The sequence below is a fragment of the Ictidomys tridecemlineatus genome, chromosome 1 (assembly GCF_052094955.1).
Source record: "Ictidomys tridecemlineatus isolate mIctTri1 chromosome 1, mIctTri1.hap1, whole genome shotgun sequence".
Classification (NCBI taxonomy): Eukaryota; Metazoa; Chordata; class Mammalia; order Rodentia; family Sciuridae; genus Ictidomys; species Ictidomys tridecemlineatus.
Window position 1 is genome coordinate 116811319 of NC_135477.1, and position 19359 is coordinate 116830677.

Consider the following 19359-nt stretch of genomic DNA (forward strand, 5'->3'; position numbering starts at 1 on the left):
TTTCAGCCTCCCTCCCGTCGTTCCTGGCCCTAAGATTCTGGTCAGGATTCCACATTTAAGGCCTTCAGGTAGAAGCACTATCCGAGCCTGAGGATACACCCACTCTCCAAAGCATTCCCCCAAGAAAGCACTTGAGTTTCCCAGTAGCCAAGAAAGGAAAACCAGTAATTGAAACTGGCCAAAGGAAATGCTCAGAGGTGTTCAGGATTTGTGGACATTGGTATCAAGTCCTTAGAGTGGCTGCTGGTTTCAGAAAGTCTTTTTCCCAAAGAGAAAATGTCAGTCATAAAAACCATCCTGTAAGACAAAGATGAGTGTATCAATTTCTTAAAGAACATTCAAGCAAACATCAAGTTAAAAGGAATAAGGTGAGGGAAATTCCTGATGATTTTACTAATGTTAAAATTCCATAGATTTGGCTAGTACTTTTATTTCACATCATCAATTCAGAATTCTATAAAGGAACAGAATGACATCAAAGAAAATCATTGGCCTAGGAGAAAAGAGCCCGTAGGCGTTTAGGTGTTATATATGTGGAGCCAGAAAGCTCTGGAGCATCAGGGAGACTCCAACTTAAGGCAACAGCATGGGTGAATATGGGCTTCACATGGACGGGGAAAAGAGAGGGGAAGACTAGTGACTGAGCTCTGGCCCCTAAGTCAGGCCTTGCAGATCTAAGACAGTTCAGTCTTGATTGGGAGAGTTCAGTGTGACACTGGGGTGGAATTGGGTCTTCAAGTACATTTCCTGATGTATTATTGTTTGTTCTACCAGCTTTTTTTAGGAAAATCTTCATCTTGCATTTGGTAGGGCTGGTGCTAACTTACAACTTCACTAACTGTGACTACAAGAAGATCAGACAGGCATATACGCATATCATTTTCTGTGACCTGAAGGAATATATGAATGGGGTAAGTGAAGAAATAATTTTTAAACAAATATATTCTTATCAGAAGGGTAAGTATACATACATGAAAACTACAACTTAACTTTCAAAGAAAGAAAAATGCTTTAAAAATTATCTCATCAAAATTTTTTTGTGATTGATTTTCAAATATATTGGCATCTAAAATGACTATCTATAAATTGGTGTGTTCTAAGTGTGCAGAGGCTGATGAAGAACAGATACTGATAGATAGGTAACATTATGCATCGCAAATGCCTTCTGCAGAATTGCTGCTCTGATTTGCAGTAAAAAAAAAAAAAAAGACAATGGATAAGGGCTTGAGAAAGAAGAGTAAAAGAGAGGAAATTCTTGAGATAAGCCTAAGGAGTGAGAATACCAAGGCATTAAGCTGTGCATCAGGGCTTTCTAGTGTTCTAGATGTTTCAGGATCTTATTATGGGACATGATGCACTTTGGGTTTTTTAAGTGTCTGGTAGGAATCATTTTCTTGATAACCCAAGTTTCTGGATAGAGTGCATGTATAAAATACAGGAATGACTACAGGGCAGATGTGGACATCCTAAGAATGATGTTATCATTCAAGCAGATAGTGCTGAGTGCAGATGTGTCTGCTTTGGTGTGTGTTTGGTGGGGGAGGTATCTCGGAACCTCTGATTCCAGGACCCTTTGATGTCCCTTTTCAAACACTGACAAGTAGCATCTGAAGACTCAATGTTTGATTGTTTTGTCAATGATATGACAAGCAAGTACCAGATAGAAACTTCTTCCAGAGTACCTTTAAAGCCTGGCAACAAGGGACTGGAAAATGATTTTTCCTTTGGGCTTAAAGTTTTGCTCTCTTCTTATTTTTCTTCTCTTTCTTCCAGACCAAAAGTACCAGCTTCGACCAAATTGAATCCTGTTACAACCCAGTGAGTAGAACCATCAGTGCTTCTGGCTTTCTCCCAGAAAGACGCCAGGCGTTCCAGGGAGGGAGTATCTTGCGGAGTGCAGATCCCCGGGCTGTGGCGGAGCTCCACAGTTAGTCCGCCGGCCAGTAGGGGACAATTTGGGCTATCAAAGGGAGGCTGCGCCCAGCATGGGAATCCACTTCGGTGCCAATTTAGGGAGAGGAAGTTTCTTTCCGAGCGAGCGAGCGGGATTCCGGGAGAGAGTGCTCCTTTTCTCACTGGGAGAAAAAGCACATTGGAAACTGGGACCGGGAATGAAGTTAGCGACACCTCTGCCTGAGGTCCAGGCGCTTCTGCTCTCAAGTGCTCTTGGCAGCGGACTCTAGGGGAAATGGGCGGAGTGAACGTGGGTGACCTTTCCTTCTACTCCAGCGCCTTTTGCTGCGCTCTCAAAGTCCCTCCTTCCTGTCGGGTGGTCCCCTTTCCCTCTCCTCAACCATGATCTCTTCCTTCTTATTCAAGACATCTTTGTTGTGTCTTCCGTTCCTCCCCCACCTTCCTCGCAGCCCCTTTCATTCAATTTATACTAACTCTCCCCCCTCCTTTTTTTTTTTCTCTTCTTCTTTCTTTCTGGTGTTTTCTCCCTTGTTCCTAACGTCGCGGCCGGTGAGCAGTCAGATTGTCTCATTAAAATCGAGCACCATACCTTCAATCCCACCAGTGACTGCCTGTCACTCTCCGAGTCCCCCTTCGCCTTGAAAACGAATACTACCCTCGTTCTCCATTGCTCAGGCTACTCAGGAATTCAGGTAAGTGTTAGGCATGGGGGCACTAGCCTTTTTAATACCTGGGGACTAACTTTAATTCAACCGGGGCGTTAGTGATTTTCATTCAGGTTTTATCTTTTGAAGAGCAAAGAAGTCAGGTAAAAGTTGTGGGTTGTCAATTAATCTCACACTGACTGACTGGGTTGAATTATGGTTCTAAGCTGTTCCTGGGTGGTTTCAAGGTGTGATCAGTGAGCCTCCTACATCAGAATGTCCTGGCTGCTGTTCAAAATGTCAATTCTCAGCGACACAATCCAGACCTTTCAAAATCAAAATTTCAGCCTTATGCCAGGCTCCTTAAGGAAATTCTTGTCCATTTCAAAGTTCAGCAACCCTGCTTGGATTTATAACTTAGCAATTGTATGCTTCTTTCTTAAAATGTTACATTATATATTAAATCTCTACCCTATGTTTTGCTTGATTGCTTGCTTGAGTGGGACTGCAGTCTCTTTAACATAATAAATTTTTGCAATACAGTCACATGCATTTGAATGAATGCGTAATTTTAAAGATGGAGACATTATAGTGGAGAGTTAGGAGTAGGAACTCTGGAGTCAGCCTGCCCGACTTTGAATCCTAGCCCTTTAACTTAGCTTTTAACTGTGAAGATCTGGACAAGTTTTTAGCATCTATGTGCCTCAGCAAAATAAGTAATCTGTTCTTAAGTCCTACATAGGCTGTCTGTAAGAACTAAATGAGTCACCATATATAAAAGCACTTGGAAAGATGCCTGGTACGTAACAGGTACTCAAAAAATATTTCAGTTGGTGAATAAAGTAGAAAATTTATGTTCTTGAGATAATTTTAAGAAAGACAAAGATAGACAATGTAGATATGCATGATTGATGTTGATTAACCCAGTAGACTTAACAAATCTGCTATCCACATGTCTAAGTAGCCAAGACTGTCATTTTTTTACGTCTCAAGGATTGAATCATAGGTTTCAACCAAGCTAGGAGTTGAAACCACCTGTATTGAGCTTAAGTGAAAAACTCAAGACCAAGCAGTCATATGAGAAATCTGTTTGGCTCTATGTCTTCCTTCAAAGGGAACTGACAAGCCTACAAGTCAACAGATGGTCACAATAAAATTCACTCATATAAGAAGAGCACAAAGGACAGACTTGATCAAGTTCTTGAGCAGAATATTTTTGAAAAAGGGAGAGTCTGGAGAAAATTATTTCACCCCCACCCTAGCTCAAACAGAAAGTCTGAGACCAATAATAATTAATTAGGATTTAGCAGAATCAGACTGTAAGATTCTTGCTTGGTAACCCAGGATTCTCTATCAATCTGTGTGTGCCTAGGAAGGAGGCTCAGCCTGTCATTACTCAAGGGTTAAGAAATGCACCAAAATCTTGTGCAGAATAAGTCTTCAGGTTGTCTGTGGCACATGTAAGGAGTGGTAGGGATGGGGAGCAGGAATAATTTGGTTTCAAATAATAGACTAGTTTTACTGAATTCTAGTAAGACACAGAAGATAAGTCCTATCCTTTGAGAATTTGTGCTCTTGTCAGAGAGATTATGACATCATCAATTTATTTATTCACTTAATCATGCAAAAAGTATCCAGTGTTTCCTATGTATAAGTCACTGTACTCAGTGCTGTGGGGAAATACCAATGATGCAACCATAAGAAGAGAAGGTGAAAGCCAAGTGAAATGACACATACTCTTAAGTATTAGAAGTTTCAAAAAGAAAGATCTGAGCAATTTGCAGAGGTTTTGTGGAGGAGGTGCTGCTTGGCCTTTTAGCAAGAGTATGTGGGTGGAGAGAGAGAGAAGGGCTTTCCTCTGCAGAAAGCGCTCACACTCAAGCAGTTGAGAGGCGGATTTTCTGGGAGAAGATGACATAATCTGCCACTCAAAAGTTGTAAAAGATAGTGAAAATTATTTTTTTTTTTACTATTGATTCTCCTATTCAACAGAAAAACAATACCCAGGAAATGAAACAAGAAGGAATCAACAGTAACTGCCTCAACCAAACCTCACAAATACTAGGATGGTGGCGTCGTTTCTCTCGACTTTTAGGAAAATAAAACTATTTTAATTCCTGTCATATTTTATAACACCAAAAGAAATAATTTTTATTAAATATATAAAATGTTAACTCTGTGACATTTAAAAGAGCACTAATAGTTATTCTTTAACTACAGAAAGGTTTCTTAACTTATTTTGGGGTCAGTCTGTATTGTTTAATGTGGGTTATTTAATGTGGGAAGTATTGATCCTCTAATGTCAGGGGACACTTCTGTAACATTGGTGACTGGCTTCATGGCACTAATTCTCATCTGAAACTGTACAAGCCCTACTCTAGGGGGAAAACAAATAAGTATAGTAGAAAGAAACTTAAAAAAGAAAAGTGTTGGATTCAATGACAGCATCTAACCCTCTGTTTTAAAAACAGGCATTTATTTTACATGTTATGATTCTTTTCCTGTTTTCATACTAAAACTCTATAGAAGAAGAAAAGCAAAGCAAATGAGAATGTACAAATCATGGAAAGTATAACGAAGCAATTTGAAAGAAGTTTCAAGCGAAGTGTTATGAAAATATTCTAAGCCAAGTTTTAAAAATTATCTAACAGACCAGAGTAGGATATGCAAGTAGATTCTGAAGACGTACCTTTGTTACAGCTATTATATATATAATAAATCTTAAATTTTATATAATATATTTTTAATTTATTTTGTGAGCACTTTTGAAAATGTACATGTTGCTTTATAACTGACATTACATATTTCTTAATAAAATAATTTTCGAATTAGTTTTGTCTGAATATTCTTTTAAATTTAGTTACAGGCCAATTTTCACACAGTTTTCTAAGAGACACCACTTTTCTTCAGGTCTTTACCTCCCCTCATGCTGAGACCCTATTGATCACACACCCCTTTGTGCTATGCCTGTTGGTCCTGCTTATAAGAGAAAATATCTATAGAGAGGTACCTAAAAGTATTTAGAGACAGATGATTGCAGCACCTCACTTTCCTCAGTTGTGTCATTAATCCTTCCTTCTTTCTCCCATTGAGCTTTTCTCACACCTGGAAGAGACAAAACAAGCAAAAGTTAACTGAAGATGATAAGTTCATTCTTGAATACCTGATGCAAGCTGGGCCATAGACACCCCTTCATTCATCCTCAACTCAGAATCTTCCAACACTGATTGGAGAGAGAACCGTAGCCATAGAGTCTAGGCATAATAGAGCACATGGGAATACACTGACTTTTTTCTTTTGAGTAGAAATGTTCCCCTGAGCACTGTCCTAGTGTTGGGGCTAAGCCACAATAGAAGAGGGGAAGTTCAATGTCCCTAAATACATTTTTTCCACCAACAAGTTAAGAGGAAGCTCATATTATGTATCCAATCAGCATTTAAGGACACTTGCTGAGGGTCAAAGTTTCAGCTGAATACTCAGAATACGGAAGGAAATAAAACACAGTCCTTGCTAGAGAAGCTCGAAGTGTAGATGAATAGGCAGTTTTCTTCTCTCAGAGGAAAATCGGGACATACTCATTTCCCAAAAATCTTCCTCCAAATTAGCCTTGGACCAGGACCTTAACTGCCATCAGAAAAGAAACTCCTTAGAGTAATCTTTAATTTTCTGGGAAAAAGGTTGAGAGAGGGATGGCACTTTAAATCTATGAACTCCATCTTAGTAGGGATTCATTGACTCCATTTTTTTTTTAAATGTGAAAAACATTACTGTCACAAATTTTCTCCAAGTTTGGGCCTAATTCCTCTAAAAGAAGAGAAGAAAGAAGGATTGAGGAGAAAGAAGATTATTCAAAGTCATTCCATTAAATGCAATTTCTTTGCGTCTTCTGCTTTCTCTTATGAGGAAGAGATGGCAAAGGTTATCCCATTATGTTGATTATGAACTTAGAATCGGTTTGGAGCAGATACTCAGATACAAGGATATATGAAATAATTTGGGGTAAATAGATCAAATGGATATGGAGTTTGAGGATGCTCTGGTGATATCTTGTTTTGCTTATGTGGCACTGGAGATTGAAACCCATGCTTTGTGCACAAGACAAGTGCTCTACTGCTGAACTACATCCCCACCTCTGCTAATATCTTTTGAGTACAGCCCATATTTCATTCTGGTACAATATCTTACACAGAATTAATTCTTGATAAATATGCTGAGAAAATGAATAGATGAGTTAAAATGAAATCAAAAGTTAAATACATTTTTCTCTCAAATAAAACTTTTCCTTAAAGGCCTTCTGAGTAAAAAACCAAGTTGGCAGAAGCCACTAACAGATAAACTATCTGATGTTACCTGATTCCCTCTCTCATTATTTCTGTAGATATGCAAAAGGAAAGGAAAATGATTGAGTCCCCAAATTAATCAGTGTCATTGCAGTCTGTCACCAGCTTCTTTTCCAACAACCTGCCAACTCCTCCCCTCAAAAATATTAAACTTATATAGAAAGAATCAAACGTACACTGAGACTTTATTTTTTGTTATCTCTAGGCACCCAGATGAGAACGTGAATGATTTGAAAAATCTTAAAATCCTGTGATAAGATATTTATCATTTGTGAACCTTGTAGCCCAGTCCTTACTTTTAGTAATGAAACCCCTACATTTTGTAAGAAAAATTTATTTTTATAATCTTTCACATAGTCCTCCAGAATTCACATATGTTTTAGCTAGATTAGCATGAAATGGCAAGCAACTAGTCAGTCTCATTGGCTTGTGACCACAGGAGTTAATTCTCATTTACATTACAAATTGGCAGCTGCAAGCCAGATCTAGGTCTTTCCTACATACCCTCTTATTCCAGGATCCAGACTAAAGAAGCAGTCATTATCTGGGGTATGCCTTTCTCATGTAACAGAGGCAAAGAATGATGAAGAGGATTGGCAGTAACATGCAATGACTCTGAAAGTTTCTGTTAAGACATGCTACATGTTCGTTCATGTACACCAACCAAATCAAAGGCATGTCAAAGCCTCCCTATCCCCACCTCACCACAAATTTACTGATAGTATCAGGACAAAGGATAGAAACATGAAATCTTACACGGGAGAGCATAAATAGCAGGGACTCTAAAGTACACAACTCCTCACCCTGGAAGGGAATATGATTAATATAGAAACAGCCCACATTTTTAGCATTTTGTTACTTAAATGTAGCTTTCTTGTTGAATATTTACCAAGTACCTCTTTTGTTCCAGTGTTCTGGTTGCTTGTTATATGTATCAATGAACAAATAGAAACAACAACAACAACAACAACAACAAAAACCTCCCCTCATGGAGCTAACCCATATTGAAATAAAATAAATATTGAAATAAAATAAATCTAATAAACAAGTTAATAATGCAGTAAGACATTATTCTCTTTTTAAGTTTGAATAAATATTTGGAGATACTTAGCATTTTGTTTACTTCTGAAGTACATCCCAAACATGGGTAGAAATGTGCACTGCTATTGAGAAACTCAGGGTAAAAATGAAAGTACAAATGAGTACAACATATCATGGACCCAAACAACAAGCTATCATTCTGTTAGTATCTGCTCTTTAATTATCTGAACATCCCAAGTGTTCAAGACTTTTATGTGCCAAGTGTTATAAAATACATCAAGATTTTCTTGTTCAAGAATGTACGGGTCAGATGTTCAAATTAGCTGACCAGTTACTCTCATTTTGTAATAAAATAATAACATTTCAGAACTGGAAGAAACATAAGAGATTATTTACTTCTGCCTGTGTTTATTAGATGTTGTTGATAACACCCTTTTCATCATGGTCAAGTACAAATATGATCACAAACATTAGTCACTTAATCCAAATCTTATGCCAGAAAGAATTTTTCATAAATGAAAGGCATATGAAAATAAAATAATAAGAGGTTATTTTATATGTTGAATTTTGCTCCTGGGTTCTAAGGTCACCATACTTTTAGTTCATGTTCAAATGCTCAGAATCTGTAAGTCTTCCTTTCATTCGGGCAGCTGGTGGCTAAAGGGTGGAGTCTGACATTCACCACAGCAGAATCAGGCTTCTTCAGCGTTCCAAGGCCCTTAGCACCATCATCTGCCTAGACAACCATTTCCAAGATGACGAGATTTGTCTGCTTTTGATAGCAGATCTCAGGGTATTAACCCAATCCTAGTAAAACTTACCTTAATCATTTTTTCCAGGCATCTGTACTTATTCATATTACCCAGATAATCACAATCCTAGTAAAACTTACCTTAAGTAAGGCACCTGCACTTATTCAAATTACCCAGATAATCAGTTCTACTTCCCAATGAGTCTAAGAGTATTCTTCTTTGTCACCTGTAAATGTCCCATTGAAGTTGTCACCCAAGGAAATCAAACATATGGGCCTCCTCACTATATTAATGAGCTACCTCTATTCAGGTTTTCAAAATCATGATGATAAAATCTGCTCCAAACATATCTGTTGTCTCTGCAGAGAAGCAAGTCATAAGCACCAGTGCCAGAAGAAAACCAGGCCCAGACAGATACAGTGATATCCTGAATCAGATGGTCAACAGCTAACTTCAGTATTCTTTCTATTACTCTGTTCTTTCTTTTACTCTCTCTTTCTCATTTGATTAGGATGCTGTCTTATAACCACATCTGTTTGAGGAGGATACCCCATATGACTTGGAATAAGACAAAGTTAGTATGTAGGGTTCTCCTTGGCTGCTGTCATGGAGAATCACCACCTTTCCCACACCTGTGGCACCCAGCTGGGCCACACTGATGTGCTGGTGCAACACACCATATTGGTACAGTCTGCTGTGCTGCCCACTATCAATTTACCTACTCTACTCTGAGGCTGGCATGCTACTTGCAAGAAAGATCATTCTCTGCTTAGTCCTCTGCTCCCTGAGATGTCTGGATCCTGGTATGAGAATCTTTATTCAACATAGGCTATTCCCTAAAAATATTCTATCTCTGTAAGATGGCTAGTAAGAATAACAACTTGACATAATTGTCCACTTTCCTACTACTGCTTCCATTAATTTATGTCAACAAATGCAAGCATAATGCAGACTATTTTACTTCTCACATACTCTCTTTATTACTGAATATGGATAAAACTTCTGGGATTTTTAAAGTTTGCTTCCACTTGTTTCCTACCTTTGCATACTAATTCAGAACTAGAATCCTCAGTTATATACTCTAGGCCAAGGCAAAATAATATTAAAATGATTATGACACTACATCATCCATTTTCATAATTAGGAAACAAATTCTGATAAAATCAAGACTATTATACTTTATGTAGTAAGTCAAGAGAAAAACCATGATAATTTTGTGTTGCACAAAAATAGTTTTTACATAGAAACACATAAAGAGGAACAGATGAAATTGATAGATTAGAATGGAGTTGACTTAGAGTTTTTTAATATATGCCAAAGAATATATGTAAATATATTAACCTTTCATCTAGGTTTTGAAGTTGCCAAGCATTCCATAGCTCATAGTTACATTGTTGGGACATTGGGGTGATTTTCTCTCCTGTTTTTTTTCCCCCAAGATATCTATTTAAGATCAGAAAACTGATTTCTAGACAGGATCAAACATGTAGATTTAACTCCATATTCAAGCTGACTTTTTGTAAAGATAGTCAATTTAGAAAAAATACATCATATGAATGAAAGCCTGCTTCCAAAATTAAATGTGCAATTATGTTTTCTTTATTTGTCCTCAGTAAGAAGGAATTCTACATTCATTTACTCTCAACCCTGTCATTTTTCCCTAACATCTTGCTTTTTTTCTTTTTCTACTCTAACTGCACCTTAATTTTTGCTATAATTTCATATTGTGTGCATCTTTATAAATTTCCTTTAAAATGCTCTGTAATAAATTAGAGTAACAATGTGAATATTCTATGTGATAAATAAAACAGTAATATACTTATTCCTTTCCTTTTAGGATTAGGAATACTTCCAAGCAGAAGTCACCAACAGAGTTTCCTCGCCATGTACCTCTCCCACCACTGCCCCCATCAACACCAGTATGTATAAAATAGCATATTAAGCCAACTACAATTTCTAACATGCAATGTGGTTGCTCATTTGGAAGATGAACCACACAGATGCTGCAGTGATAACATGCTTCTTAGTATTCAAGAGATTTAATGAAATACATAAATACACATGGAACAAGAAAAACTATGACAATTATAGGCCTGAGTGCTCATCTGTAAGATACCTCTATTAATAATATCCTTATTTGTATTTATTATGAACATAAAATATGCTTGAAGTGTTTTGACAACAAAGCATGACAGCACCTGCCCTCTTCTATTATGAAGATCGAATACAAGGTAAAGAAATATATAAATTCTCAGGCAAATTTTTCATAAATTCCTTGCTTTTGTCTCACATGCTTAGTCTCTAAGTGGCAGAAAGGCCTGATAGTGAATGGAGAAGAAAATTCTCTACTGTCATCCATATAACATAGCATAGTTTTTTGAATGAAGGTGAGAGAAAGACAGTGACCTTATTGGTACTAATTTCATACCAGATATTCTGCTCAGGGAAAATACCTTGTGGAATATTTAAATTAACACATGAGAGACCAAGTCCTCCAGAGGACTAACCTTTTACAAATCATTGGGAGCCTAAAGTTTTGGTATCCAAGTCAGAGAAGTTCTCAAGAGCATAAAATGTTAAGGAATATTTCTACTATATTGTCTTCTGACACTCACATGTCCTATTACCCCAGCTTATTTCTGTGGAATGCTCAGCTATGAGTTCCCAGTATGATTAAGAAAAATGTAATTTTTTTAGAACAAAGACAAGTGTTCAAGCCTTACTACAGAATAGGATAATGTTACATGGGTAGGTGCTATTGAAAAACTATTTCATTTGTTGTTGTCTAATAAGATAAAATTTCTAAAATGGATTTTTTTGAAAGGCATCACCATCTATTTCCATGGCAAACTTCCATAAAGGCAGCAACATTGATAATTTTTTTGCACTGTGTCTGCAGCTAGTGTAAAATAGGCAATTAGAGAGGAAGCCAATCTCCCATTGGCCAAAGGCAAAACTGTGAAGTAGAATGAGTATTTTTTTAATTAAAACAGATAGTAGTGTTTGGTATATTAAAAAGAGGATTTCTATAAAAAGTTGAAATAAATAGTTTGTTGCTTAAAAAGTTTCTCTATCCTGTGATATTTAAGTAACAATTCTCAAAGAGTTTGGCTAGCACAAGCATTTTCTATAGTTTCCAGATTTGAGATTGAAGTTGCTGTTAAGTAAATCTCTCATTTATGCCCTAGATAACAATATTATTGCAAAATGTTTAAGTAGTATTATTGAATCAGTGACAGCCAGATGTTCTCATACATTTTCCACAACCAGAGGGGAAATGGACAGTCAGGAAGAATTGCTTCCAGAAAAATTTAAGACTCAGTCTTGGACCGTCAGTAGGAGAATTGATACGTAGCATCTTTTCTTCCACTAACCAGTTACAGAATTATAGTCCATAGTAGTTTACTCATCAATGAAATGAGGGGGTGGGCTAAAAAATCTTGAAACATCTTTGGATTTCTAATGTAGTCAATCAATACAATGAGAATGAAGTACAAATTTCAAATTTTGTTAGAAAGATAAGCAAAAGAATACTGGGCACATATTAATGTGTAACAAATTACTCTAAAACTTGGTAACTTAAAACAGTGATAAACATTGTCATACAGTTGGACTCAGGTATTCAGGAGTGGTTTAATGGGGTGGTTCTGGCTCACATTTCTTTGTGAGGTTACAGTAGATATGAAGCCAAGTCTATAGTCATCTGAAGGCTTGAGCAGGGTTGGAGAATTTGCTTCCGATCACTTTAGGATCATTCACTTGTCTGCAGAGTAGTGTTGGTGGTTGGTGGGAGGCCCTCAGTTTCTTGTTGTGTAAGCTACAACATAGCAGTTGACTTCCTTCAGAGTTAGTAACCCAAGAAGCATCAATAGGCCAGAAGTTTTGATGTGTTTTATGATTCAACCTGGTTATATAGGGACAACCCTTTTCAGTGTGAGAGGAGCTTCACAAAGGGATGGAGCTAAGAATTACTAAGGACCAACTTGGTGGTGGCTCATTATCATAATAAACAAAGTGAATAACAAAAAAGAAATGTTATGCCAGATTCGTGGGACCCCAATGGACCTCCAGGAGCCGAATCCGATGCAGTCACACAAGAGTCTTTATTGCAAGCTCAAGCCTGGATTCACAACCATTCCCGACAAAGCGGTCCCAGGGAGTGAGTCCCGGTTCTTTGTTCAGTGAGATTTTATAGGTTTTGGGGGGATACTCTATGCGTCACAACATCATACAGCAAATCATTCCATACTGTAGGAAAATCAAACAACAACTCTTAACGTTGATTAGCTCATTCACTGGCGGGAACAAGTTGGGTAGGGGTGATTGGCTAGTAAAAGAGGGGGGTTCATTTGAACTGATTGGTTTAGGCCACGAGGGGTGTACGTGCTAAAATACATGGTTTCCCAACATGATATCAACCACCATAAACTACTTGGGGGTCATCTGGCATCCCAGGTATTTTCCCTGTCTTATGCTGATTGGAGGTTGCTAGGGGGATTGCTATGGGTCCTCACCTAGCCTAACTGAGTCAGGGACACCTGGCACCACAGACCTCTCCTGTTATTTACAGACAAATAACTCAGCAGGGTGGGTTTGTACTTAGGAGTGCTCTGTGGGTTTTTCCAAGGACAAGGGTCGGGCCCCCTACCTTAGGACAGGACTTGAGGTAGAAGCTGCTGTTATTTATTTATTTTTTAAAAATGGAGCCACATTAATTTCTCAGAAACTGCCTGTATTATATAAAGGTTTAGAAACAGTCATATATGACTTTTTTAAAAGAAAGTTCAAAATAACATGACATAGCTATTTATTTGCTCGAATATTCTGAAGCACTAATTCATTAAATGGAATTGAAAATGATCATTTGTCAGTTATATAGTACTTCTACCACAATATTCTAGACCTTTATTCTCACCTTTTCAAATTCTAAATTTGTGATAGTGTCTTTGGAGTTTGTATAAGTAAAAATGATAACAGCTAGTTTCCTTTTTTTTATCACACATTCTCATGCCTAGCTGGCAACTTAGTAGCAACTAACTAAAGTAACACAAGTGGTGAAATGAACTCTGGCTGAATGCTAAAACTAGAAACCCACAATCAGCCCATAATACCCGTCTTTCAAATTATCATAGTGGAACAGCTAACATGATATTTACTGCTACCATACTACTAGATATTCCATTTCAGCTTTGATCCTAAAACTTTTGTATCACTATCTATAGGTCAAAAAGCATAGGTGGATCTGTTTGTCAAACCTAAATTCCAACTGTTATACTGAAGCCAGAATTAAATAGGCAGTCAGTATAGACAGGTAAATCAAGTCAGGCCAATTTTGAGTGAGTCCAACAAGTTGAGGACTGTCCAAGGATTGAAATGTTAATTCCTTCAGAGCCCTTCCTCCACCCTTATCAAGAACCTGCTCCTGCTCCAACCTGTTGCCAAGGTAACCTGTCCCAGGAGTTGCCCCTCCCTACAGGGAGCTATAAGGTTGTTAATGTGTCCTTGGCTACTCCATCCTGCCCTTCCCCCTTCAGCCTACAGGTTTTCCACCTTTGGGCTGTCCCACCTAGCATTCCTGGGCCTAGTCCTGAGCCTAGTCAAGTATGCAGGAAGGAGAAAGATAAGGGGGGAAAGGCAGGAGACCAGAGGAAGCCTAGGACATATAAAAAGGGCAGAAGACCTCACTTCTTGGGATACCAGGATACCCCCTATGGCCCCCTTCTCTCTCCAGGGAGAAGTCTGTTACTCCTTTTTAAATAAACCCTGCTTTATATGTTTGCCTGGGCATGCTTCTCTAATGTTCAAATTTAAACATTTGAGGGAGCAGAACTAGTCACTGGTAACTGGCAGTATCAATACTACCATCATTTAAGTGACTTTGGGAAAGTTAGGTAAACTATGGGAACTTCAGGATCTTTATCCAAGGTGAACATACACCCATTACGTGGCCCAGTGTTTGATCTTGAAAATACGTTTGTTAAATGCATATTTCTCCCAAACTCCAACTGCCTTTCAGTGATCTCCCATTCTTCTTTCCTTCTCTAAACCTGTTAGTCAGGCTTTGGGCACCAAATAGTTCTGGAGCTTTGGGAAGTCATCCAATGAACCTATTTCCTCATATACAAAGCAGCAATATAAATTTTGTTCCTTCACAACCTTATTTTGAGCATATGAAAATAATAGACATCAAGGGCTTTATAAACTCCCAGTTATGAAACATTTCCAATTCCCCTTCTATCGTGAGGGGGCAAAATTGTGACATATGTAGTCGAGGGGGAGAAATAAAGAATGTCCACGCATTTCTGTCCATTTTAATGCTTTATTTACTCAAATTACTCAATACAATTTCGCACGATAGGTTCTTTTTTTTTTAAAATGTAATACTGTTTATTTAACTTCAAAGACATTTCAGCATTCTAAACATACAAAAAATAACATAATATTGCAAATTGCATTTAAGTACAGAAGGTTCTTGAACTTTCATTGATGCAGTGGCTCTTTGCTGACAATGAAGAGTTCTACAGTTTGTTTGAAAACAAAGTTTAAAATCTACCGTACTTAACTAAAAAAAATTCAAACACTTCTCATGCCAGCTGACCCCCCTTTTTCTACAACTAAGAAAGACAGCAGAATGCTATATCACTATATACAAAAACAAGACAACCTAAAGCTAAATGGATGCCCACTGCAGTGTCAACAGGTCCAGCCTTACAGTGCAGGCCCTGAGCTACAGCCCCTCCAAAAGGCATCTTCCCCCCCACAGCCTCAACGCCAAGCAAGGAGCATCAAGAGTTTGTCTCAATTGTTTTGTTCTTTTTACAGACTATAGATATGTACAGTTGATAACTGAGAATTTCTAGCCAATAACCATATAGTTAACACAACCTTACAAATTAAAAAAAAAAATACCAGAAACATCTTCAAATGCCTTGTCACACCAACAGCAAAGTGCACAGAGTGAGAGGAACACGAGAGTGCCTTTTCATTTTAAAAATGTTTGGAAATCTGTACAACTTTGATACAGTTTTAGAGTGCTCTGGACACCCAGGGCCACTTCATGTAAACCACTGACAATTTCTAGAGCACTTTGAAAGACTACAATATGATCGTGATCAAATTCTGAAATTAAACTTAATGAGAGTAACAGACACATCTCAAATAAGATGTGTCAATCATGGCGTTCCCCTACTCTAAGGTATTCACAAGAAGACGGGTAAACAGTTTTTTATTCATTCTCCTCCTCCTCTTCTTCTTCTTCCTCTTCCACTTTTTTCCAGGCAACTTTAGCAGGACCCTTTGTGCCATCAAACTTTCCTTTAGACTTATAGTCAGCAACATCCATCTCGTATTTCTCCTTCAGCTTTGCAGCCTTAGTGGTATGGCTGCTTTTCACTGTCACTTAAGTTATTCCACATCTCACCCAGCTTTTTTGCCACATCTCCAATGGAGATACCAGGATTTGTGGACTTGATCTTGGGGCGGAATTCTGAACAGAACAGGAAGAATCCAGATGGTGGTCTTTGGGGGCATTAGGGTCCTTTTTCTTCTTGCCTCCCTTAGCTGGTCCATAGTCCTTCATTTTCCGATCATAGCGTACTTCATCTGCCTTTGCCATTTCATCAAATTTAGATTTCTCTTTCCCAGACATTGTCTTCCACCTCTCAGAGCACTTCTTGGAAAATTCTGCAAAATTGACAGGGACTTCTGGATTTTTCTTCTTATGTTCTTCTCTGTAAGTCTGCACAACGAAGGCATAAGCAGACATCTTGCCCCTTGGTTTCTTGGGGTCACATTTAGCCACCCTGACTGTATTGTTCAATAGTCTGGGCAGCGCAGGGCACAACGCGCGGCTCAACGTTCCCTAGCCTCCTGCTAGCTGCCTCCACGAGAGCCGACACTATAGGTTCTTAATCAAGAAAACGACAATCCTTAAGGCTAGGCACTGCAATGGACATAATTCACAGCAAACAATTCTAGATTAATTAATTCACTGAAAATAATTCTAGATTAATTCTAGGCACTGCAAACACACTTAACCATGACAGGCTAATGACAGACATTCCCTCTGCATGCTAAGTTCAAAAGTCTTAAGCCTTAGGCTTTATGTCCAGCAGATGCACACTCACTCAGGCCACGGTGATCAGATCTGGAACTAAGGTAGGCTTTTCCTAGTGTGGAGTGGATGACTGGTTGAGGAGAGGGGGGTATGGAGAAGTTATGGCTCTCACCAAGGTCCAGATGAGGCGGTAGAGTTTGAGAGCCATGAGGACCACACAGAGGATCAAGAAATGATAACAAGTGATGAGGTGTCAAGTCCTCATTAGGCTCTCCAGCTCCAGTACATCCTTGTTTCAGCTGGTGGAATCCCTTTTCATTAACTCTATTATTTATACTAAATTTTGGGGCTTTTGAACCCCCTTTCAATCCATATCAGCTTCCACCATATTTCTCCATGACATCATTTACCCTGGGGTCAGAAACATCTGGTTTGGTGGTCTCTACCCTGATCTTTTCCCCTTTTCCTCTTGTCAGGCTAGGACAGTCTGCCAGAGACTTCACTCTGTTTATCAGGGAGAGGGGAAGTAATGTGTTTGTGGCCTTACTGGAGGGATCTGTTGGCTGTGCCTGGTGACACTGCAGGTTTCAAATTGGAGTTTTTGAAATGGAGTTGCTTAGGCTCAGGCCTAAGGCCATCTTCACAGCTTCCCAAGCTCCCAATATATTGAAAAGTATTTATTCTGAGTATAAAATCAATATTTGGCCCGGCATGGTGGCACATGCTTGTAATCCCAGTGACTTGGGAGGCTGAGGCAGCAGGATCATGAGTTCAAAACCAGCCTCAGCAATTTAGCGAGACCCTGTCTCTAAATAAAATACAAGAAAGGGCTGGGATGTGGCTCCATGATAAGGCACTCCTGGGTTCAATCCCTGGTACCAAAAAAGGAAAAAAAAAATTAAAAAAAAAAAAAAAGCAATATCTGCCTGCTTTATTCACAACTCAGAAAACTTTAAAAATATACATCTGGTAATGAAAATTATATATATGTCCATGATTAAGTGGTAAAATTAAAAAGCAAAAATGTTTTCTATTATGGAATAGTTCCATCTTATACCAAAGTATAGCATTATGAACTCTCCCATTCCCTAGTTTCAACAATTATTAATCTTATTTCATCAAATCGGGCTTCTCATTTACAATTATTTTGGAGTAAATCCTCACACATTTTGTAATCATTTCATCTGTAAATATGTCTCTTCAAAACAGGATCTTTACTGCTATCATAGACTTAAAATTTAACTGTAACTTCTGTATATTCAGTATTCAGATATTCTCAATAATCTCGAGGGTTTATACTTTTTAAAATTATTATCATCATCATCATCATCATCATCATCACAAGCTTATCCTTCCAGGGCGCAGCGATTCCCGCTCCCCAACCGTAAGGTTCCGCCAGCTACAGAGCCAGAGCGCACCGCAGAACAACGTGTGGACACGGAGGCCAGCGGAACCAAAGTCGCCCATCTCCTGCGGGCTGAGGAGGGAGCTCTTTGCATGTTGCACTAAGGGCAGTCCGCACAAACGCCATTGGCAGCAGGTACCGGAAGCGGTCGCGAGTTTCCAGCTCTGGCAAAGGTTCTTCTTGAGACGTGCTGAGGTGCAGCGTGCGCGGTTTCCCTCTGGACCAGAGCCGAAAGGAATTGGGACCGTGGCGGAGATGGAACGCCACGTGGAAGGCCGCTCGGCGAGCTCACTGTTCGCTGGATTCCGAGCCCTGGGGCTTTTTAGTAATGATATCCCGCACGTGGTGCGGTTCAGTTCGCTGAAGCGCCGGTTCTACGTTACGACCTGCGTGGGCAAGAGCTTCCACACGTATGACGTGAGTGATTTCTTTGCCGGTTTCCCGAGAACTACCCTCCTCGGCTCCCAGCTCTGTCCTGGGGCATTCCCGCTTTCCCCTCCCACCCAACGAGGATTTCCCTTTCTGCCCTTCTTTTCCGTAACCCCACCCAGTTCTATTTAACCACCCTCATTGAACCCTCGTGCCGCTGCTTTAGCTCTTGCAGTTCACCTGGGGGCGAGTTTCGGAGGGAACCTGGCTAAGGAATGAATACTTGAGAATGTCTCAGTGTTACAGTATCATATTTGTTTAGTAGATAATTATTGATCCTCCCCGAGGATGCGAACATGAATAAGATAAGCCCTTAGACGACTCGCTAGATACTTATTGTGTAACTGACGACACAAACTGGGTTAGAAATCCAGACTGAAATACATTAGGAGGACTGGAAGGGTGAGTTGATGATTTAAGGGACTCTTCACATTCGATGGCAATCCAGTTTCCCCGAACTTCCCCTGAGCATCTGTTTTCAACCAACCTTGAATATCTGGCGCCGTTTCACTCTAAGCTTTGCAGCAATTTCTTTGCAAGGTAGTTTTTTACTAATATTGTAGCACCCTTATATAACTTAGGAAAGTAAGTATTAGGAAACTAAAGTTACTTGCCATGACACTCATGCTGCTTATTAATGATGGATTCCCCCCTCCCCAAATTTACCACTAATTGAAATAGTATTTTGTTGTTCTTTCTCTTCTCCAAAATAATGTAAGTTGTGTGGAAAGCAGGAATATGATGAAGATGGTAATAGCCAAGGTTATTAAGCACTTTT

The 19359-nt window shown here is 38.9% G+C and overlaps 2 protein-coding genes and 1 pseudogene across 3 annotated transcripts in view; 2 read left to right on the forward strand and 1 right to left on the reverse strand.

Moving 5' to 3' along the window:
• Positions 1–719: 719 nt before the first annotated feature.
• On the forward strand, positions 720–5076 carry Tslp (thymic stromal lymphopoietin; the record flags this gene model as incomplete). Its single annotated transcript, XM_078022295.1, has 4 exons — positions 720–911; positions 1774–1927; positions 2389–2606; positions 4551–5076. Coding segments are annotated over 4 exons (675 nt in total), but the record flags the coding sequence as incomplete, so codon positions are not given.
• A 9947-nt stretch (positions 5077–15023) lies between these two features.
• On the reverse strand, positions 15024–18320 carry LOC144376963 (high mobility group protein B3 pseudogene; annotated as a pseudogene).
• Wdr36 (WD repeat domain 36) overlaps positions 18261–19359 on the forward strand; it is a 34158-nt gene continuing 33059 nt past the window's right edge. Inside the window, exon 1 of one of the 2 annotated variants that reach the window (XM_005327318.5) lies at positions 18261–18569. In XM_005327318.5, the coding sequence (XP_005327375.2) occupies positions 18408–18569 (162 nt within the window). In that variant the 5' untranslated portion in view covers positions 18261–18407. The remainder of the gene's footprint in view (positions 18570–19359) is intronic. The other variant, XM_078045514.1, reaches the window with a different exon arrangement.